The 25,015-nt window shown below is 38.6% G+C and overlaps 1 protein-coding gene across 3 annotated transcripts in view; it reads left to right on the top strand.

Annotated features, from left to right (window-relative positions):
• DCTN1-p150 (dynactin subunit 1) overlaps positions 1-25,015 on the top strand; it is a 684,595-nt gene that overhangs the window by 611,304 nt on the left and 48,276 nt on the right. For 2 of the 3 annotated variants that reach the window (XM_067155601.2, XM_067155600.2), the window contains 2 exons: positions 23,021-23,134; positions 23,374-23,529. In XM_067155601.2, coding sequence (XP_067011702.2) covers positions 23,021-23,134; positions 23,374-23,529 — 270 coding nt within the window. The remainder of the gene's footprint in view (positions 1-23,020; positions 23,135-23,373; positions 23,530-25,015) is intronic. The other variant, XM_067155604.2, reaches the window with a different exon arrangement.

Below are 25,015 nucleotides of genomic sequence, written 5' to 3'. Positions count from 1 at the left end.
ATAGTCCGGTAAGAAATGCTGTATATAGGAGGATGGGAACACGCCACCATGTTTTATAGAATACCTTTCTTGCTAGGAGATTCATGACCGTGCCTGTTGTATGGAAATAGCCATCCAACATGCTGTGATTGAGATGTACATTCATGTCATATGACCAACTTTAATAGGTCTGCCCAGATTGAAGAATGCAGCTGTGTATTATTTGTGAAAAAATAAAAGAAACTGTGAAAACTAGAATATCAACAGTGGAATGACACTAGTTATCACTCACGCCTAATGAAGAGCAACTGGGGATTCCCAACCAGCAAAGGAGAGTCTATATTATATATATTGTCTCTTATGCTGCCACTCATCTCCAATAGATGAGATTACTACTGAGTACCGAGTGTAATAACCTGCCTGAATATTGGCATGAAATAGCTGGGGAGTCAGATAACTTTCTTCTTTAGCATGCCATTTATCTGATACTGCTGGTACGTAACACACTGGTTCATCATAGTATTCCAGCCATTCGATTCCTACTCTGAGGCACTGATTGGAATGAGCAGTGCGCACTTAACAGAATAATGGCAGAGGAGTGTTCACGGCTATCCTCATTAGATCAGCAGCATAATACTGTTTGTTAAAAATGAGAAAATGTGTGGTTTTTCATTTGATCGAGTATTAACATGATAGCATTGCTTTTACAAAAGTAATTTAATATAATAGAATCCATCTTTTCAATACACAACTGTTGCACATAGGTTATGTTACAACATTTTAATTATAATGGTACCGGTTTCGACACGTATACAATGTCATCATCAGTCATAGATAAAACCAAACAAGTGAATAGATTTGCATATAGCAACGAGACACACAGACTAGATAAAATTCGTAAAGTGTCACATTTAAAATAGTTCATGCAAAATGTCTACAGATAGCTACGCGTTAGTGGCGTATTAGTCTTTGCATGAGCTGGAGCACTTCATGTGAATTTATGCTTTGATATGATAAAAAATTGTGAACACGTAAAAATCTTGTTCATAATACGGTACTGAGGAATAGTCCAGTCACTGCTGGTGGCATGGTCTTCTTAATTTGAAGTTGTGCTGTGGGTATTAGAATGTACATGTAGGTCCTATTGTATTGTGCAGGACCGAGGTTCCTCGGTTCATTCGGAACATAAAACCTAAAGAAAACAGAGAGCTGATTTGAGTGTGGAGTTCTGTAGAGGGTAAGTCAAATGAAGCATGGATATAGAGAATCAAAGGATGGAGACTCACCTTGCTGCAGCGTGCCGGGAAGCTTATACTGTGGAGAGGAGTTGGTGACTGAAGCAGGTTTGCAAATAAAGGTGGTTAGGGGGGGGGGGGGGAGGACAGGAAGGGAGGGGCTTGGAGAGGAAACGCCTATGGGGGAGGTGTTGGGGGTGGGTCTGGAGGGCTATGTGGTGGGAACGTGTGGCAAGGTAGGGTGTTAAGTAATGCGTGGAAGATCGAACGCTTTTCCGTAAACTTAACATGTTTAAGAACCATAATAAGGAAGTCGTAAAGAATATTGGATTTCTCGGAAATTTTATTTAAGTTTAAATTAGGGTTAAAAAACTGATCAAGGTGTATAAAGCAATTTTCGGTGATGTCCAGGAGAGGGCCTTTTCCTAATGTTCTAAGGATCTCCAAGTCTTGGTCTATTGTAGTAAAAGTATGTTTCGCATCATGCATATGTTGGCCCACTGCCAAAAACCTATTGTGTCTAATGGCATTGACGTGCTCCATGTACCTGATTTCGATGTTTCGTCCGGTCTGTCGTATGACCGTGGAATTGCAATTATTACAACTAAACCTGTACATCCCTGATCTCAAAAAGGTGTTATTTTTGTTTATTGTGTTAGAGTTGTGAATTATTTCAACATTCCTATTGTTGGTACAAAAGGATATTGTGATATTATGCTTCTTAAAGATGTTGGTGACACTGTAAACATTTTCATTGAAGGTGAAAGTGGAATATGCAGTAGGATTGTGTGTTTATTTTTCTAGCATTGTGTTAGGTCGATGCTTGAATTTATTTATTATTCTATCTATGAAATAGTCATTATATCCATTGAATTTGGCAATGGAACGGATGGTGATTAGTTCTTTCTTTAGGTTTGCTTTTGACATTGGTATTTTAAATGCACGATTGACCATGCTATTATAAGTAGCGCATTTGTGTGTGTGTGTTGTTTTTTTTCCCTGTCTTATGGTTATTGCAGTTTGTGTGGGTTTTCTATAAATACTGTATGTTAGAGAAAATGGGAGCCTGTTTATTGTAAGGTCTAGAAAGTTAATTTGTTTGTTGGATTCTGACTCAAGGGTGAATTTTATATCTGGATCTATTTTATTGAGGTTGTCAAGGGTGGTGTTAGCACTAGTAGTCCTATCATCTAGTATTACCAAAGTGTCATCGACATATCTAACCCAAAATAGAATATTAGAAAATGTGTCATCATTGTCGATTATTGTATGTTCTAAGGAGTCGATATATTTCCGCTAAGATCCCCGAAGCCGGCGACCCCATTGCCAGTCCATCGTGTTGGTATATGACACTGTCGAAGGTGAAGTAGTTATTATTAATTATTAATTTCAGGACATTCATAAAGTCTTGAACCTCAAGTTTGCTTAGGGAACTGTGTGTATTTAGATTTCTTTCAATGATGGGAATTAGTTTTTTGTTATTGATACTTGGATACATACTAGTAATGTCAAATGAGTGGATGGAATAATGGGGTTGTATTTCAAAGTTATCTAATTTCTTGATCAACTCCATAGTGTTTTTTACAGATTTGTTTGATGAAAATCTGTAGTTGTTTTCTAGGAATTTCTGAATGAACTGAGAGAGTTCATAAAGTGGGCTAGGCCTATAGTTAATAATTGGGCGGATGGGGCTGCCGGCCTTGTGGATCTTAGGGAATGCTTTGGCAGTGGGCAGACCCGGATTCATGTTGTAAAGTTTTGCTTTTTCCTGATCAGTGAAGAGAAACGAGGAGTTTTTGAGGGTTTGTTTTAAGTGACGTTGGATTTGTTGGGTAGGCTCTTTCTTCACTGTGGAAAAAGAACTGCTATTAAAAAAATCTTTTGTTTTATTTATGTATTCGTCTTTGTCCATAATGACGGTTGTGTTCACTTTGTCTGCTTTAGTGCTAATGAGGCTATTATCCTTGATTTTCTTTTTAAGCTTAAGGACTTGTTCCCGTTCAACGAAAGGATTATTATTATTATTATTATTATTATTATTATTATTATTATTATTATTATTGTTATTATTATTATTAGGAGATGCCGTTTTATATTCGGATGTATACATTTTATTCAATTTCCTTTTTACGTCTAATTTTACATCCATTTTGTTAATGGTGACTTCTGATTCTATGACTAAGTTAGAAGCTGTATTCACCTTATTGAAACTGGGTCAGTTATGTTTAGGACCTTTTCCAAGGATTGCGTTTTCATCATCATTTAGTTGTGTTTTTGATAAATTAACTACAAGGGGATGGAATTGATCAATGAGGTTGTGAGGGGTCATGGATTTTTTGGATGTTCTTGTAATGTTGTGATTAAAAGCCAAGTTATTTTTGAGTGTATTAAGTTTCCTCTCAGTGGTAAGCTGTTTTTTAGATAAGATCTCAAATAATCTGTTATTAACTTGGTTCTCAAACAAGTTCCATTGAGCACCGTTAAGTAAGGAAGCTGCTTCAAGGTGGATCTCATGAAGTCGATTGTTTAAGAATGATTTCTTCTTATATAAAAGCTTAATTTCATTACTGAGCCAGATTTTGTTGACTTTAATTTGAGTCTTCCAATGTTGTGGACTATTCCGATGTTTTTTACGTTGCTTTTGAGGAAATTCGGAGTTAAATTGTGTGTTTTACATTGCTTAAGAAAATCTATATCCTTGCCCAGTTTATAACTTTAGAAGCATTGCTTTTAATCGCAACATTTCTACTGATGTCATTGTAATGACCTATGTTGATTTGAGTTGGGAAAACCACTAAGACAGTCTTTTTGAGGATGTAAAAAGTCAAGTGGAGAGTGTGTCTGCTATTATAATGAAAAGTCCCCAACTTGATTGTGTCTAATGGTAGGCAAGAAGGCCTACCATTACAATGAGTATTCCCTAACCCAGTCTTCACATGAGAAAAGACACATGGTAACTTCCCCGTTGTGTTTCCGAGGTAACGTTAAGAACTATGCAATTTAATATAATCTTACTCACAACGTGTACTGTCAAATGGGTAATTGCGATCATTTTTTAAGGTTTTATTTGGATACATCCCGCGTTATTTACGTAGTACTTACGAAATTAAATATATAAGATTAATGATTCTTTAGCTTTTATTTGACGTAACAAAGAATCATAAGTAGTCAATAATATTGAAAAAATAAATACAAATTGGTGATCGGTGTTACCCCATGGAGTGGGGTAATTCCATCAGTCATTTATTTTTCTTGATTATCGGTATTTGACCGTCTTATAGGTAATACCGATCACATTTTTACTTTTTTTAAATATTTCTTTACATATAAACCTAAAACAAAGCAAATAAACAATCATTAAATCACTAAAAATAATAAAATTGATAGAAATACACAGAAAATTAAAGTCTCTAAACACATTCTATTTTCAAGCTATTTAGTAAAACTGTTCGAACCAATAGTAAAGAAGATATGGGATATTTTACTAATAGTAAAGCAAAACATAATAAAATAGATAAGACATATTAAACAGATTATACAGATAAAAATGTTACATTTAAGAGGCACTAATCACAATTTTTTACACAACGACATAGTCGCCTTCTACTCCACATCATCATGTTCTATATCAAAGAAAACAAACTTCCCTTGTTTGCAGGATGCTGGTATAAGTTTCCTCTCAATTTGTTCCTTTTCGATTTCCATTACATCGGAAATGTCTGGAAATACAAAATATGTTGTGCCAGCCAGGATCCTCTTCCTCAGAAAATTTGCTTCGAGTTTGCCCGGACTAACTCTCACCAGCTGGCCAATGAAACGCCGAATTCTCTTCTTCGTCAGAAATGCAACGAGAACAAAGTTATTTATAGACAACCCATCTTCCCCCTCTTTCTCATGAGAAGCTAGAGTTTCTGCGGTGGAGGTGGCGTGACAGGTTTCGCTCACCTCAAAACTTGAATTGTCTCCTTCTGATGTAGATTCTTCTTCTGAAGTTACTTCAGTCTCTATACTTTCATCATCATCATCCTTGTCATCCGCATTGGTGGCCAAATCTCTTACCACGATCCCTTTGCCGCAAGGAATAGTCAAGCGCTTCGCACAGCGAACCGGTGCATTTGTACTTGATGGTTATGAATTTCATGTTTTTGGTCCGTATTGAACAATATATAAGTAATAATAATAATAATAATAATAACTTAAATGTTTCCGCCTTTTCAATACAATATATTCAATATCTCGCTCGAGATGTTGAACAAACGATGCAGTCCACGATCGTTCTCGATTGATGTCATCATGTGAAATCTATTACAAGTGAACTATGTAATGCGAGTGGAATGTGTTTTTTTGAAGACTTTGTTTGTAAAATATGATATGATGTTTTATTTTTATTGACCTAACCTATACTGTATAATGTTGTAACATAGGCATTTGTAAATAGTACAATTCTGTCTATAGTTCCTGGAAAGATCCAGAAAGTTACATAACTTTTGTACAAGGTGTGTTACTTTGTTGGTATGTGTTCTAGAAAGTGTGTTCTGTCTATTCTGGAAAAATACGACTTTCGCGATCGTGCGTATTCTAGAATGTTGGTCAAAGTTCGCGATCGAAAGTAAGGTTGTGATTGGTGAGTCTAGGTGGTGATAGGGAACTCGTGCACGCTGATTGGCTGCCTCCAAGGCAGGAATTTCCTCTATATCGTGAGCGAGGCAGTGTTCGAATGAATTCTGTATCCTGAAACCTGTCGGTCTTGGTCTGTCTGTCAGCGAGCAGCCTATCTGGTTGACGTCCCCGGTTTCCGGGATGGCACTCTCCTCGGGTAAGCACTCTTGAATTCCGTCCTGTTAAAATTTCCGTAATGTTCCGATTTGCTTTTCATACAGGAGTCTGCCCTAACCTCGCCTAGATTCACCATATTAGTTACTTATGACGCCTTAGTTTTTCAGCTAGGCTTAACTGTTCGTTTCCGAGGCATTCCCATTTCTTGTTTCACTAAAATATGTAGAATGTAGTTTAATAGTTTAATAGTTCTGTGACATACGGTACGGTACCGGTATCGTAACTAGGATACGTCTGAAAGTAGTTTAAAAATTACTGTAGTGTACTGTACAGTAGTATACGAGCAATATCCTATTAGAATTTAGTGTGCTTATTTTATTATTGTAAAATATTTGTGTAGTACTGGTGTAGTAGAGGTATCCGTAGAAACTGTTACTAAAATACTGTTGTCGAAATTAGGATAGGCTTGATTGTAGTTTGGAATTGTGTATTACTTTCGATATTCAGTAATTAACAGCAGTTGTTATCCTGTTAGGGGTTGTAGGATTTAAAAAAAAAATAGAGCACGACTAAGTAGTATTGTAGTGTAGTCATATATTAATTACCTTATTGTTGTGTACTATCCCAGACAATATATCCCTCCGTTCATTTTTTTTTGCAAATAAGTTATTTTATTTTTTAATTTAAAATTTTTTCCCCGTAAAGAATGGCTAAGGAGTGCGAGTGTACTTATTGTGGGTGTGGTGAGGCATTGAGGAGTATGAGGGAGGAGTTGGAAAGTTTGAGGGAGATAATTAGGATTCTCACAGAAGACAGGAAGGAAGATAGGACTCCCTCAAACAATGTACAGGTTACAGTAGGTGTACAAGAGGGAGAGGAAGGAAAGGGAGGAGATGTAGAAGACAGGTGGTCTAATGTTCTAAGGGGAAGGAGATTGCAGGCTAAGGGCTCTATTCAGGATCAGAATTCAGGACAGGTGTCTGTGCGAAATCGGTACGAGTCACTCCAGGTAGAACAACAGAGGGAAGATGAGGGACAGGGAACTGTTGCTGAGATCCGTGGAAGTAGGAGGAAGGGGAAAGGTAGGAAAAGGAAATGTAGAGTAGAGGACAGGAAAAGACAGGTCGAACGGGGTCATGGGAAGGAGAAAAGGGAGGAGGAAGTAGCTTCTGCAGCTATCAAGAAAGATAGGGCTGATCAGGAGGGGAGGGGATCAAATGAGGTGGGTAGGGTTGAGGCTCTGGTCATGGGGGATTCCATCGTTAGACACGTGGGGAAAGTGTGTGGAGGAAAGGGAATCAGGGTAGAATGTTATCCAGGAATTAGGTTGAGGCAGATGTTGAGGAAAGTAGAAGAGAGGGAGGAGGGGAAGGAGAAGGTGGTAGTGATTCACGTTGGTACCAACAACGTAAGGCAAGCTGATATAAGTACCAACATAGTTGGAGATGTGTGGGATCTGGTAAATGCAGCACGGGTGAAGTTTAAGAAAGCGGAGATTGTTATTAGTGGAATACTGTGTAGGAGGGATACTGACTGGAGGGTGATTGGGGATTTAAATGAGACTATGGAGTGGGTATGTGGGAAACTGGGAGTGAAATTTCTAGATCCTAATGGGTGGGTAGGAGATAGGGATCTGCGCTCAGATGGCCTTCATTTAAACCGCAGTGGTACGTATAAGTTAGGAAATTTGTTTGGAAGGGTAATAGGGAGGTACATTCAGGGAAACGGGATGGCCTAGGGAGCGGTGATGAGGGAACAGGGAACTGGAAAACAAGTAGGGATGACATAAAATTGTTAGTGTTGAACTGTAGAAGTATTGTAAAGAAAGGAATAGAATTTAGTAATTTAATAGATATATATTTACCAGATATTGTAATAGGAGTTGAATCATGGCTGAGAAATGATATAATGGATGCAGAAATTTTCTCACGGCACTGGAGTGTGTATCATAGAGATAGGATAGGAATGGTGGGAGGGGGAGTGTTCATTCTGGTGAAAGAAGAATTTGTAAGCTACGAAAAAGTTAAAGATGAGACACATGAAATTCTAGGTGTAAGGCTCATTTCTAAAGATAATAGGCAACGTGATATATTTGGAGTGTACAGATCGGGAAAGGCTAGCACTGACGCAGATTCCGAATTATTTGATAGGATAGTCAGCTATGTGGGAAACGACATGGAAAGAAATGTGATTGTAGCGGGAGATCTGAATTTGCCAGATGTCAATTGGGAAGGAAATGCGAACGACAGGAAGCATGACCAACAAATGGCAAATAAGTTAATATGGGAAGGACAGCTGATTCAGAAAGTGATGGAACCAACCAGAGGGAAAAATATCCTGGATGTCGTGCTGATAAAACCAGATGAGCTCTATAAGGAAACTGAAGTAATAGATGGTATTAGTGATCATGAAGCTGTTTTTGTGGTAGTTAAAAATAAATGTGATAGAAAGGAAGGTCTTAGAAGTAGGGCTGTTAGGCAGTACTATATGGCTGATAAAGCAGGCATGAGGCAGTTTCTAAAAAGTAACTATGATCGGTGGAAAACAGTAAATAAAAATGTAAACAGACTCTGGGATGGGTTTAAAGAAATTGTTGAGGAATGCAAAAACAGGTTTGTACCTTTAAGGGTGGTAAGGAATGGTAAAGACCCACCTTATTATAATAGAGAAATAAAGAAACTAAGAAAGAGGTGCAGACTGGAAAGAAATAGAGTTAGAAATGGCTGTGGAAGTAAGGAGAAATTGAAGGAACTTACTAGAAAATTGAATCTAGCAAAGAAGGCAGCTAAGGATAACATGATGGCAAGCATAATTGGTAGTCATACAAATTTTAGTGAAAAATGGAAGGGTATGTATAGGTATTTTAAGGCAGAAACAGGTTCCAAGAAGGACATTCCAGGAATAATTAATGAACAAGGGGAGTGTGTATGTGAGGATCTTCAAAAGGCAGAAGTATTCAGTCAGCAGTATGTAAAGATTGTTGGTTACAAGGATAATGTCGAGTTAGAGGAGGAGACTAAGGCCAAAGAAGTAATAAAATTTACATATGATAACAATGACATTTACAATAAGATACAAAAGTTGAAAATTAGAAAAGCGGCTGGCATTGATCAGATTTCTGGGGATATACTAAAGACAATGGGTTGGGATATAGTACCATATCTGAAGTACTTATTTGATTATTGTTTGGTCGGAGGAGCTATACCAGATGAATGGAGAGTTGCTATAGTAGCCCCTGTGTATAAAGGAAAGGGTGATAGACATAAAGCTGAAAATTACAGGCCAGTAAGTTTGACATGCATTGTATGTAAGCTTTGGGAAGGCATTCTTTCTGATTATATTAGACATGTTTGTGAAATTAATAACTGGTTCGATAGAAGGCAATTCGGTTTTAGGAAAGGTTATTCCACTGAAGCTCAACTTGTAGGATTCCAGCAAGATATAGCAGATATCTTGGATTCTGGAGATCAAATGGACTGTATCGCGATTGACCTGTCTAAAGCATTTGATAGGGTGGATTATGGGAGACTACTGGCAAAAATGAGTGCAATTGGACTAGACAAAAGAGTGACTGAATGGGTTGCTATATTTCTAGAAAATAGATCTCAGAGAGTTAGAGTAGGTGAAGCTTTATCTGACTCTGTAATAATTAAGAGGGGAATTCCTCAAGGCAGTATTATTGGACCTTTATGTTTTCTTATATATATAAATGATATGAGTAAAGGAGTGGAATCGGAGGTAAGGCTTTTTGCGGATGATGTTATTCTCTATAGAGTGATAAATAAGTTACAAGATTGTGAGCAACTGCAACGTGACCTCGAAAATGTTGTGAGATGGACAGCAGGCAATGGTATGTTGATAAATGGGGTTAAAAGTCAGGTTGTGAGTTTCACAAATAGGAAAAGTCCTCTCAGTTTTAATTACTGCGTTGATGGGGTGAAAGTTCCTTTTGGGGATCATTGTAAGTATCTAGGTGTTAATATAAGGAAAGATCTTCATTGGGGTAATCACATAAATGGGATTGTAAATAAAGGGTACCGATCTCTGCACATGGTTATGAGGGTGTTTAGGGGTTGTAGTAAGGTTGTAAAGGAGAGTGCATATAAGTCTCTGGTAAGACCCCAACTAGAGTATGGTTCCAGTGTATGGGACCCTCACCAGGATTACCTGATTCAAGAACTGGAAAAAATCCAAAGAAAAGCAGCTCGATTTGTTATGAGTGATTTCCGACAAAAGAGTAGCGTTACAAAAATATTGCAATGTTTGGGTTGGGAAGAATAGAGAGAAAGAAGAAGAGCTGCTCGACTAAGTGGTATGTTACAAGTAACTATTCTCATTTTGGTTCCGTATTGAAGTTGACGTATGTCAATGTATTGTATTGAACAGGTGGACTTATAATATTGTAATAATACTTGAGACATAAGTGGTATGTTCCGAGCTGTCAGCGGAGAGATGGCGTGGAATGACGTTAGTAGACGAATAAGTTTGAATGGCGTTTATAAAAGTAGGAAAGATCACAATATGAAGATAAAGTTGGAATTCAAGAGGACAAACTGGGGCAAATATTCATTTATGGGAAGGGGAGTTAGGGATTGGAATAACTTACCAAGGGAGATGTTCAATACATTTCCAATTTCTTTGAAATCATTTCGGAAAAGGCTAGGAAAGCAACAGATAGGGAATCTGCCATCTGGGCGACTGCCCTAAATGCAGATCAGTATTGATTGATTGATTGATCACTTTAGGTACGCTAAGTTTTGGATAACCTTTTTCATATCACTATATTGCATTGTACAACTACGTTGGTAAATAGATGTATAGTTGATTTGAGATTTGAATTTACACTGCTACGAAATAAGCTATGTACATCACTGAACTTATAGCTCGCAACTCGGAATTGTATGTGAAATGTATTTGTAAAATTATGTGGTAAATAATATCCTTCAAATCTAAGGATCACGGCCATTTATTTCGGAATCCGCTATCTAAGCCATGTCCATGCCTTTGGTAGGTTCCCAGCCCTTTTCATCTTCCCGGTTTGTTGTTCACTAGTTGGCCCTACTGATGTTTACATACATGTTTTGTTGGAGATCCGTGTAATGCCAGCTACTGTTCCGAGTGTGTAGTGATTTCTAATATTGTGTAGTTTGCTCTTACCTTCCCCTTTTAACTCTGTTTGTGCCTTGTTTGGTGTTACCGCTGTAGTCTGAGGTAGCAAAATCTGGCGTAGCACGTTTTCCAGACAGAAAGGAACAATACCCATTTTTCTGAACCCAGAAATAACATTCGTTGTACAATTTACACCTATCTTATTAAATGTCTCTTTTAGAAGTTTAGGGAACTCTGATTTGTGCACCACTCCCCTATTCATTTTCTTCCATTCATCCAGCACAGTTCGCCAAGCCATCTTTAGGGGACGAAAGAAGGCAACATCAAGAGGCTGGCAAAGGTGGGTAGCATTCGGAGGCAATAGAACAAATTTGACATCATGCTTTTCACATAGCTTGATTACGTTAATTGAGAGATGGCTCGACAAGTTATCGCCTATCACGACCTTGGGCCCCCGTAATGTCTTTATATAAGGCAACATAATTTTCTTAAACCATGCCTCGAACATCATAAGATCAAATCAGCCACTCATATTTCGGCTATAACCAGCACCGTTGATCCCTCCTTCCGTCCACGTGTCGTACAGATGCTTAATTTTGTAGACAGTGAATGGTGGTAACACTCTCCCGTCTGCAGCCGCAGACAAGTGTAAAATTCTCTCAGGATGTTTGACCCCACGTTTCACAGCAACCTTCACATTTCCCGGGTCATCACAGAAATTTGTCTCATCATAATTTATAATATTTGACATAGGAACTCCCTCTAGTGTGTTTTGCAGGTTATGGAAATAGTCCATGGTAATATCTCTCGTAACAGCTGCCCTGGATCGTTTGGTGTTCTCCCCAATCCTCACTGTAAGTTCCTCATTCCTCCTGAGAAAATCTTGAATCCATTCTAACCCAGGACGGTTATCTGTGAACCTTTTCTCGACCTTCCCAGCGTGGTTCAAGTAACCCTGGACGATGTTACGCATATCAGTATTTCTGAGCGGGAAACCCCACCTGGCACATAACAGCAGCCCTTCGATGGGAGTTTTTTCCTCCTCCCTGGTTAAGGTGTCGGTGCACCCACCTTGTGTGAATATCTGTTCTTCAATTTGTCATTTAGTGTGGTATATGGTACCGCAAACTGTTCAGATGCTCTCTGGATACTCATTTTTCCTTGACGGACAGCTTTTACTGCATTCTCTAAGTGGATAGGGGTATATCTACACCTTCCGACAGGTCCCAGTTTCTTCACATATGTCCTCACCATGATTGGTATTACCCTATAACAAGACAACTTCGTATATAAAAAGCCGTAACTTTAAAACAGTGTAACGTAGAAACTTGCACAAAAGCTTCATATGATCCAAATAACAGAAGATAGGATTGTGGTATTAACTTACCGTCAGTGTATGGTATGTGACGTTCTGAAACTGAAGTTTCCAGTGACAGCGATAATTTCATAAATTTCTCACTTCTTAACAACCTCTCCCGGTGAACTGTAGACAAGAATGCACATATTCTTAGTGTGCAGTCAGATAGCCACGTATTGGGTCCATTGTCGTCGCGGGAAGGCTCAGTTTTCAGAAGGAAGACCGAATGATCGGTAATGCCCCATTGTATCGAACGGTACACTACCTGACCTAGAATTCTATTGTACATACAATGTAGAATTCCGTAGCGAACCGCAGGTAAATTAGCTAGTATAAAAAAGTATTGATTACGTGGAGAATCCAGCTTTTTATTTGTGATAAGAAGTGAACAACGAGTAGGATACAAGAGGTCAAGAATAAAAAACTATATAGAGAGATTTCTAAAAAGAAAGTTTTAAGAATGGAAGGATTCCATGAGGAAACCCGATCTATTGATGTTTGGATGACGTATTAGATCAGGGGTGCATAAAATGGGTGTATCGTTTGTTGCTATTTAGAAGTTTGTTGAATGTCTCTGTGTGGATCTCTGCATTTTCTTGGTTATTATAGGCTAACTTTCCTGATTTATCTCTGAGCATTAGTGTTGCACATTGCAGGCTTTCATCCAAATACATGTTCACAATACCCATAAAAGAAAATGAACCATTCCTCCTACCAAATATAATTGCTGATTTATATCTAACCCAAAACATATAAAATTAATAAAACAGAGAAATTTTTAGCTCCTAATCGGAGACCTTGGCAGTACGGCAATACTCTATAAAGAAAATAGGTGCCTTTCGGTGTAACTGCTGCAGCTATAGAAAATATGAAATGAATTAACGGTGAGTGAAATAAGTATAAATACCAAGATAATGGGCGCCACCTGTAAAACAATTACAGGAACATATAACTATGCTGAGCAATGAGTAACTCCCTCTCCCAAGGCGACGGTCATCAGGCTGATAAAGCTCCAGACTTACTTTATAACCTTACCTGTTTACCCCTGAAATTAGATTTGGGTAGCAAACCAGGTTTTCCATACTCTACTGATAAAAAGATTTACTGCAAGTTTGATACCAGAACTTTACTCCCAAAATAATAAACAAAATATAACAAATACCACAATAATCATCACTTAAAGAGACCCCTTCCTGATTGCCGTCCACAAAGGCAACGTACAAACAACTACGACGAATATTAACTTCACGAGACCTACTCGTTTGTCGTTTACAAAGGCAAATGTACACACCACTAACAACAACCAAATCATTACTTCATGAGACCTACTCGTTTGTTGTTTACAAAGGCAAATATACACACTACTAACAACAACCAAATCATTACTTGATGAGACCTACTCGTTTGTCATTTACAAAGGCAAATGTACACACTACTAACAACAACCAAATCATTACTTGACGAGACCTACTCGTTTGTCATTTACAAAGGCAAATATACACACCACTAACAACAACCAAACCATTACTTCACGAGACCTACTCATTTGTCATTTACAAAGGCAAATATACACACTACAAACCATCAATAAAATTGTTGATACTATATATACATTTCTTAACATCCCTCCAGGTAAGAGTCCCACTACACTCACTACTGTTATAGAACAAAAATCGTATTCTGGTAGAGAAAAGTACGACGACTTTCTGTACGTACGGATGCAACCTTCTTTACGAAGAGCATCCTTAACCTTATTTACACACTTCATCGACGTCTTGAGTTCTTCTCGAGTGACGCACAGGTTGGTGTAACGCCTCAGGTTTCTGCAACTGAAAGTGGATACTCGGCCGACGATTTCCTCGACCAAGAATCAGCTCTGTGCTCAAACACACATCCACTACCGAATCTCGATTCTGTATGCATCACCACATCCACTGTACATAATCTCATTGAAGAATTGTAGTCCAACTATTATACAGAGTTGGAGTTGCAAATAAACACTTTAAGTAGCGTCTTTGACCTAACAGCCACCAGAAACTCATTAGCATCAGCAACATATAGCGTGCTCACTCCGAAAACGATACTCAAAAACAATACAACATTGCCTAGAACTATGCGTAAAGTAACTCCCGCGCGCCAGTCCGAGTGAGAAACGCACAGAATCAGAGACTGAAACACAATCAGAAACAGCATTAGAATGACTTGCCGCACACGCGTACCTTATATAGGCTTGCTGCACGTGGTTATAGCGTCCTGGAAAGTTTATAGGTAGCAACGCTCTCACAGGCACATCTTCACGCATCACTCAGTCAACCCAACCTTGCTAAAAACAAAGCCCTCCTATTGGCTATCGTGCGTCTGATGTGACATCGAACGTCCACTCACGTACATCCACATTGATCCACTCCAATTCTTCAGCCTATACAACCTGCCGTACCCCGTGTTTCCAAGCCACCTGTTGCAACACATCCAACTGACTTCAACCGTCCTTCCCGATATAGTCGCAGTTTTCCCGGTTGCACAATCCTTACGGCTAGGCCATATTTACAGACTCGTACCCAAACGGAAATTTATACAAAATATAATGATGTACATATGCAATATTCCTTAACTACACATTCTTCTTATAATATTACGTTTTTACATTCTAAATAAACAAAATTACATGATTTTAATATTACAAACTATATACGAAATTTCCTAACCTGAAAATTCAGGGATCGTACATACGTACGGTTACATCGGCGATATAAGACAATAAAATAAATAAAACACATTGGCACTCTGCCCCCATCCTTTGTGTCAGCAACACTCGCCTATTCACTTCCTCTTCACACGCACACATCTTAGCAAGCAGCCACTGTCCTTGAACCATGTTCCATATGCTTGAACCTGTCTGCTTGCTCTTAGTCATGACTTCCTCTATTACTCTGTTTTGCTGCACACACATCACATATCGCTCCTTCAGCCTGCTGAATTGTGCACTAACTACTTTTAACTCAAAATATCCTAAACCTCTGACTCACTGTTGAAGAGTAGCACTTAAATTACACTTGCCAAGCTGCCTTCTTACAATTTTTAAGATACTTAGCCATTTTCTTCTTCTATTTTGACCACACATAATTTTTTAACAGCATGTAAATATTTGTTTAAATTACCGGTCGTGGTCCATTCATTCGCCACACATTTTATAATTTTCCGTTCATCCCCCTGCTTAAGTAGAGCTTGTTCCTTTGGATTCAATAACTTCTCACTTTTTCTAAGGCTACACATTCTGTCACCAAGTGAAAGTCATTGGAAACTTTCTCACACAATAAACACCGTGACTTATCCGTCCTTCTAGTCCATCCCTTATTTTTATACAGCCTCATAAACCACCGTAACAAACCTCTTCTCTCTGCTCTGTTCACGTTGATAAGGCTTATTCTTGCAACTTTTGTGACTTTATTGTAAAGGCTAAGAGAACACTTTTCCCTGCATCCTTATATCAAGCGCTGCCTTTGGATGTCTTTAACTCTCCCTACTATCTCTCTCTGTCTGCTGTTTCCCTTTCCGTACCAAACTATCTTCCAAATATACCCCATACTGATCCTATCCAAATAAGCTTTAATTTTTGTAAGCCAACTGTTGGTGATATGCTGCTTGCAAAACCATACCCCATTCTCTTTTAAGTCTCATCCAGTAGTTTAGTACTCTTCTAACACAATCTGCTTCGATAAACTCCCCTCACATTAGTAATGCACCGGCATTTGCCGTGCACTGTGGTAATTCCATTATTGTTTTGCTAAATCTGGATATAATCTGCTTCAACATGTCTTTTTTGTCCTCTAAACCCTTCAGTTCCACCCCATATAGTACTCTGCCTAGCACCAACGTCTTTAACACCAATATCTGCAAACTGTAATTTATACCAGGGAATTTTGATTCTAGGAAGTTGACCACCGAAAGAGCTGCGACCCCCTTCCACTTTGCCCTCTTAATTTGGTCCTCCCAGCCTCCTCTCCTGTTTATAATTACTTCCAAATATTCCATTTTGCTTAATTCTTCAATCTTTACTCCCTGTGCCACCTATATCTTTTCGTTTAACCTTCTCTTAGTCCTACTTACTACCATCACCTTCGACTTACTCCCATTAATTTTCAGGGACCATTTCCTTGCGAATTCCTCAACCATGTTGAGACCTTTCTGTAAGCCTCCTGCTGTTAGGGTAGAAGGGTCACATCATTGGCAAATATTAAGCCTGGTATCTCCAACCCATTTACCATTGGCACTGCCCAGTTATTTCCTCCATGATCCTGGAGGATGTCATTTATGAACAGAAGAAATACTATGAGCGATAACTTACATCCCTGCTTCAGCCCAACCTTACATTCTATTTGGCTGCTCATCAAATTTTCCTCCAATCTAACACGACGATATACCTTCCCATATAACGCTTGACAGAACCTGTACTAACCGTGTCAAATGCTTTCTCAAAATCTATTGCAGCTAAGTACACTTTACCTCCGTTCCTATCCAGATATGGGGCGTTTGGTGCACAAAGGAATCAAGTCACAATAAGAATGTTTTGAGAAAAATAGACATAATGGCTTTGCTGAATAATTAATTACAGGAAGATGTTTACAATGTTTTAAAGTGTTTCAATAATAGAAGTTATTTTGTACAATGTATTTTTATATTACAAAAGGGTAAATATAAGTGCTAATACATGCTAACTAAAATAGAAAAGTAAAGTTTTGGACATGAATCTTTTATGCTCTGAAAGCAGCTTCATAAATAATACTTAAAGGTGGAATAAGTCCAAAATGGCCAAAAATGGACTTGATTCCCTTGTGTTCTGAACACCCCATATTTTTCTATGATCATCTTGACAGTCATTATACTATCTGTTGTTCTTCGTCCTCTTCTAAACCCCCCTTGAAAAATTAACAATATCGACTGTCTCTCGGCCCAGACACTTAACCTGCTTGCCAATACTCCTGTGTACACCTTACTCAGCGAGTCCAACAGTGTTATTCCTCATAGTTCTTTGGTAAATTTCTGGTACCTTTATATAAATAGGGCATATTACTCCAACTTCCCACTCTTTTGGGTACTTCTCCCCTTTGAAAATCCTGTTAAAAAGCTTAACGAAATCCTCTACTATCTGATCGTGTTTGCCTATTTCCTTCCAAAAAACATTGCTAATACCATTATATCCTCCCACTGATTTGCTCTTAAGATTACTCAGGACCGTTATCACTTCCTCCCTTGATATATCTTTATCAAGTTCCTGAATTTGAACCTATAAAATTCTCCCTCCTGTCATTTCCCTTTTTACCTGACTCAATTTGTCTTCACCCCCTAACAGCTTCCGGAAATAGTCAAACCATTGGTCGTCCGCTATATTCGGTTTGCCAACCCTCTTCCCTCCCTTACTAATTTTATTTATTCTGTCCCATACGCTCTCCAATTGTTTCATGTTGCACTCCTTATTAATTAGCTCTACTTGCTCTTTCATCCAGATTCTCTTTCTCTCTGCGATATTTAATTTGTATTCTTTTCTTAGGTTACAAAACACCATTCTTTCTTCGTACCCTCCCTTCTTCCTAAATTATTTTAGTGCCACCATCATTAATTTTCTTTTTTTCTTTACATTCATTGTTGTACCAGCCCTCTTCGTTCTTCTTCCACCTCCTAGGAACTCTATTCGCCTGTGCTACCCTTTTAATTGGGTATTCGATTAGCTCTAACACTCTATCAATATTACCTTCTCTAAAGGCCTCTTCCCATCCACACCTAATTACATCCAGCTCCTTCTGTAAAAGGGCATTTAGCTCCTGTTTTGTTTTTTCCATCCACCTGTATTTAGTATAGCTAATGCCCTTCCCCATGCTTCTCTTTACCCAATCCCTATTTCTCTCTTGCCTCTTTCTATCATCACCCATACTGGTGCATGATGGGAATTGGCCCAGTCTCCAACCTGCATCTTTTTGATATTCTCTAACATGTCTTCTGAACACAATACTAAATGGATCACACTCCCCCCCTGTCCCGCAATGAATGTCAGCTTACTCCCCTTATCTCCTTCATGCCATCCATTCAAAATATAAAATTTGCCTGTGGCACATAGCTCCAACAGTTTTGATCCATACCCATTCCTTTCTTTATGTGCACTTCGCCTTCTTACCCTCATCATCATGTCGTCTTCCTTACTGTAAACAGGGCACAGTTCTCCTATTCTAGCATTCAAGTCCCCAAATAACAACATTCCATCTTCATCAAATTTCCCTCTTATGATACTTGTTTCTTGTACTGATTCCTCATAAAATTTTCGTTCGCATAAGCAGAGTTCTGTAGGTGGCATTATGCAAAGGCCAGACATATCTTCTTTTCCTTCCCTTGTCCCTTCCTTCTACTGAGCCTTATCCTAATTACTTCCTCCATCTGATTTTCAATACGCTCAACTAGCTCACTAAACTCTTCTTTTACCAATAACTCTATTCCTCCCTGAAATCCCCTCTTTCCGCTCTTTTTCCTTCTGGACTTATACTTTACCTCATACCCTTTCCATTTTATCTCTTTCCCGCATTCAAGCCACGTTTCTAGTAGCGCCACAATGTCTGAGCTTTCTACCATTTTAATAACTGCCTCATTACCTAACTTATTTAGTAACCCTTTAATATTTATAAACCCTTTCTTCCAGTCTAGCTATGACTTACCCTTCCGTCCTTCCCCATTACCTCCTTTATTTTTACTTCTCGTTCTTATAGCCTTATCCTTTTCTGTTTCCACTCCCCACTGTCAGCAGCCCTGAAAATGGTTTTCCATGGTTTCCCATTTTCACACCAGGCAAATGCTGGGGCTATACATTAATTAAGGCCACGGCTGCTTCCTTCACACTCCTAGCCCTTCCCTGTCCCATCGTCGCCATAAGACCTATCTGTGTCTGTGCGACGTAAAGCAAAAAAAAAAAAAAAGAAAAAAAAAAGCTCTTTCTTTTGTCTTTTGGGGTGCAGCCTGTCCTCCTTTTCTTTCACAATTTTACTTTTCTTGCCCCATAAGTCTTTTAGACATAAACTTCTCCCTCTATTCAGGGCATCTCGACCTTTTATTTCCTTGCATACTCCTTGTTTTTTTATTGAACACGTGCCTACTTACGTTTGAACTTTCCTGATGATGTGAGTCAACTTCTGTCGGCACTTGCTGACTCCCCATTTCAGTTTCTACACTGCTCACTGGACTGCTCGGTACACTGACCCCTGGCGTGTGTTCCTTACTTCTTCGTTGTCTCGCGCTGTTTCCTCTTCTGTCTTCCTGTCGTCTAGTCTTGATTCCACGTTTTCTTCTCCTTTTAGCTTTTCGTCGATCATCTGCAACTTCTCCACCAGCCAACGTCTTACCCACTTTCCGTTAGATACTATCAACTGTTGGCCCCTGATATGCGCTCTGAGACCTTGACGTCTTGCCCTAAATAGATGCCTCCCCATATCTCTTCTCACCCATAATTTCTTGCCTTCCAGATTTCCGCATTTCTCATGATAATTTCCGCCATCAGAGTTGATAACAACTTCACTCTGATAGGCCTGTTCCCTCTCATTTTTGCAACACTTTCAACATCCAATACTAAGTATTTATTTATTTTCTACCTAGTTGACACAATGATTGCTTAAGGCAATTTAATGGTTAAAAGTGGTACATGTTGCGTATAATATCAACATCTTCAGTCACATAACACTGTTTAGATGAAAAATACATAAATTGACAAAGTAATGCTTTAGACGAAGTGTCCTTAAAATTAACATAAGATTGACAATATTAAAACATTAAAACATTAATGTTGTCAGTCTTATGTTAATTTTAAGGACACTTCCTCTAAAGCATTACTTTGTCAATTTGTATTTTTCATCTAAACAGTGTTATGTGGCTGAAGATGTTGATATTATACGAAACATGTACCACTTTTAACCATTAAATTGCCTTAAGCAATCATTGTATCGAATAGGTGGAAAATAAATAAATACTTAGTTGTGAATCTATTGAAGTGCGATATGGACCATGAAGCTGATTTTATGTAATCCTTTCAACATCGTTGATATCCACTGTGCTAAAGGTGATCTTCATCTTATTCTGGATTACTTCGACAACCTTGTATATGAGATCAACCTTAGCCCCTTTTACCTCTTCCTTCACTCCGTATATAAAAATACATTTCTTCGCACGTTCCTGACAACAGTTCGCCTCTACTTTCTTCAGTTTCATCACCTCATCTTCCAAATTTTTGACTTTCTCTTTCAGTTTCATGATTTGGCTGCTACTTCTTCTGTTCTGTCCTTTATCCATCTCTCCAGCTCTTCAAATTTATTTGACTGGTTCTGGAACATCTGCTTTAGTTGATCTATTGTACAAACATCCTTCACCTCCTTTAATAACCTCCATGCCGTCCCAACTCATATTGCAGTTAGCATTCGGGCCCCCAATAACTAACAGTGTCGTTACCGCCACGGCCACTAGCACCATCTCCCCTATCTTCCGTAAATCATTCTTGTGCTCTCTTTTCTCCGCTTTTTTCCACTTCATTCTCCATAGCCACCTCCCTATTGCTGCTCCACACCAACCACTGTTCTGCACACTCCACTCAGCACGTCCGCTTGAGTTGACTGAGCATTAATGTTGGAGGTTCATACTTTTGTTGATATCTGCTGAAAGTTTTTAGTAATTTTGCAGTGTTTTTTCTTTAAAATTCTCTCATATCCTTTCCTTTCTAGGGTGTTTTTAAGATGTTTACGTTTTGTTTGATGATTTTATGGGAAGAATTTTTTTGTTTTATTACTTATAAATTTGATTCATCTGGCTTTTGGGCTTGATGATTTATCGCCTGTAATTTGGTGTTGATGGATCCTTCCTTTGTTTTCTTGTAGTACTCCATATATTTTATCAATGTAGTTGGAGGTTTATCTTTACCATTACGGTTAATTTTATTTTGATCTTGGCCTGACCCCGAATCTGCTCCCCTTAGGACGTTAACATTGTGAATTTCTCTATGGTAAAATTTATCCATTCGGCCATGATTGGTCTAGCTGCCATTCTCCTTTTTAATTTGTGGGGTTTCCTTTAAAAGCAAGTTGATTTTGAGAGAAAATTCTGGTTTCTGCAAATTTCAATCATTCTTTGACCGTTTTTCTTTGTACGTGTTGACCATTTTTCTATGATATCTCGGTATCTTCTTTCTTGTCCCAGTTGTGCGTTGAAGGAGTATTTTAATGTTTGTTGGAGAGACATTGATTAGTGTTTGATGCAGGAGATTCTAGAATTTGTCTGTTTTTTCTCTGTCCTTTAGCATGTTATTTCTTTTATTGGTGGGAGCAGGTGTGTTAACAATTGTGTAGGTCTTACTTGCGGATTTTAGAGTTACGGTTGCAAGTCTGGGGGATTGAGTTTTAATTCTGTAACCGAGTTGATGATTTTGAGATTTAGTAGAAATCCATTACCAAATTGCGGGCAAGTTTTCAGGACTCCTTTTCCTGGGATTCCCTTCCTTGAGATTCCATAGGGTCTTGATTGCTGTTCCTAATTTCTTGAAGTACTAATGACTACAATTTTGTGTTTGTTCATGGTGTCAGTGACTTAGTTGACTTATTTCCTTCAATTCCAGGTGAAACATAGGGCCTTGACGAAATTTCTCCAGCCTGTTCTATCTGCGCCAATGCTTTCACCTCCCTCCATGCCTTCTTAACTCTAGCAATCTCCTTGTCTAAGGTTCTCTTCCAGGTAATCCTCGGTCTGCCTTGCCTGCGACTGCCTTGTGGATTCCAACTCAATGCCTGCCTTGTGCTACTTTCTTGTGGTCTTCTCAGCGTGTGCCCATTCCATCTCCATGTTCTTCTCATTATCTGTTCCTGTATGGGACTTTCACTTGTGGCCTCCCAAAGGTCTTTGTTAGAGATGGTCTTTGGCCACCATATTCTCATAATGTACCTCAAATACTGATTTATAAAAGTCTGTAACCTTGTGGTAATGATGGTGTCAGTGAGGAATCTTTAATTTTCCAGTTTGAGACAGGGAGTTAACATTGTGTGTGTCTAAAAGAATGAGATTTGTTTAACTTTTTTGTAGTTTTTGCATGTGTGGTGGGCTGTTGGGTTTTCTGACACTTCTGTCTGTCATAATATTTTGAATAGCAGCCCACTGAATCTTAGTGCTGTCTTCTTTGCAATTTATGGTTGCAGATGGTGGAATTCTTCTGTCAGCTGTCTAAGAGAAGGGAAAAGGATAAATCCTCAATGTTATTCAGAAAGTTGAATTATAGTAGTCCGCTCCTAACATGGTATAATAAGTACTGTATAGACTTGTCAACAATTTTACTTTATATCTGTGTGCTGGATATGAAGTCATCCATATCAAAATATTTTGTTTCCACCTTTCATTTACTTAATTGCCTAGTTTTAGGGGCAGCCCAGCTGAAGGCTTCTGAAGCTGGAAAATAGAAATGAGGTGGTTTTTTTTTTTTTTTTTTTTTTTTTTTTTTTTTTTTTTTTTTTTTTTTTTAATGCTTAGTGACACCCGGCTTGTTATGATGTAACAGGTTCCACGACGAAAGACTGTGCTTGCTGACGAGCCCAAGGAGCAGGATGAGAAGGAACACAAGGAGCAGAACAACCTGGTGGAGCTGTCTCGACGTGCAGCCTCGCTCAAGAAGGTATGTGTCCAGAACGTTGCTCAAACCATCATCCTGCTGGAATATCTCATCATGGTCAGGTGAACACTGGGGTCCATGGCTTCATCAAATCCTGCCATGGGTCATATGTGATAAATTTCATTTTGATCCGTATTGTGAATTTTTATTTTCCCACAAATTATATTTCAAAACTGAATGGTGAGAAAACGAGGTGGTTTGTATATCTCTGAAATCTGATGTTACTTGTGTTCTGATTGCAGGAGGTACTCCAGACTCTGGCGTGTCCTAAGGTGGTGGACATCAGCAAGCGCGTGCCTGGCTCGGAAGCCTGGCTGGACAAGACGGCTCCAGCCAATCATCTTGTGAAGGAGGTGGCCCGCATGCAGGCTGTGCGTGACAAGGTGACCAGTTTGATGGTGAGTGATACTACATGTCAGATTGTCTGGAAGAGAAATGTGGTGTTTCAAAAGAATGGGGACCAAGCAGGGAGAATGGACCAGAGACTGAGAACTGGATCAACATGTCCAAAAATTTAAAGGAAAATGACTGAGTGTCAGTACAGCCCACTAAGAAAATTCACACTTGCAGTTAGAAGTTATGAGACTGATTTCACTGTACGAGACTATATTCGAATGTTGTAAGTAATGGAGATGAAATTTTCAAGAATAATGGGAACACTGACAGGGAGGAGATAAAGGCTGGATGTGAGGTGAATGGAGGAGGATAGCGACGTTGCAGTATGGACTGTTCTGGAAATGGTGGTACTGACCCACCAAGAGGTACCATACTCACCAGGCAAGATCTGAGTTTCCATGTCTCAACAGGACATGGGTGGAAATGCTATGACTCATTCCACAATAAATAAGGAGATTGGGGCCACAAGAAAAACACAGCAAGGAGGAAGCAAGAAAGCTAGTGCTATACTCATGACACACTAATTCATTTAAACACATATATAGTACATGTACACAGTCGTAGCGAGAATTCATAACAGCGAAAAATTTACTCACTGTAGCAGATTGTCGTTATATAAGATTTTTTGTAAAAGTCAGGAAAACGCCACACACATTAAAATCGGTATATAACAGCAATCAGTTTGTTCAAAACTTTTCTTTTTGCAGATTTCCATACTATGGCTTACTCGTTAGTTTTTTTCCTAATTCCGAGATGACATGAACGTGTATGTATGCTCAGTTTCATTCTGAAACCGGTACTGTAGTATAATAATTATAATAAACAAGTATTGATAAGGTGGAATTCCTTTCCTATTTATAATTGTGTAGTTCGTCAATACGGATGTAAAGATTATAGATTACGATTCGTTATGGCTAACAGCTTGAATTCTTGTACTTTCAGATAAAGAACCTTTTATCCTTCAGCGCCCCAGTAAACAGAATTTCTCTTCATTCTGAATATGTTTATTTCAATTTTGACACTTCTCCGTTTTTCTAAGAACGTTTTTGTAACAATTATCCCATTTAAAGTCCATGCCTTTTCACCACGAAGCAAAACACACGTAGACCCTTAACAAAACCACGAATATCATGTACACCAAGAAAATTGAAATTTTCTAGCTGCTTTACCATCAAAATACTTAATATCTAAGTTAGGCACACATCCTTCATTTTTGGCTTCACACTTCTCTTTGTAAATTCAAACAGAGAACTGTTTACATTTTAAAGAGTTCAATAGACATGTGATGTTCCCGCAGGGCCTGCTTCACTCATTATTTAAACGCGAGTTTCAACCAGACAATGTCAGTCTTGTTTGACACAACAGAAACTCAGAAACTGAATTGGTTTTTTCCAATATTGTCACTAATATTGCCAATAATGTACTGATCGCCTTGAAAGAATGGCGAGCGCACTTACACAGTTAACAATACATACTTCTTTGTCGCCT

This window comes from Anabrus simplex, chromosome 11, assembly GCF_040414725.1.
Source record: "Anabrus simplex isolate iqAnaSimp1 chromosome 11, ASM4041472v1, whole genome shotgun sequence".
NCBI lineage: Eukaryota > Metazoa > Arthropoda > Insecta > Orthoptera > Tettigoniidae > Anabrus > Anabrus simplex.
This window is presented reverse-complemented; position numbering and strand designations above follow the sequence as displayed.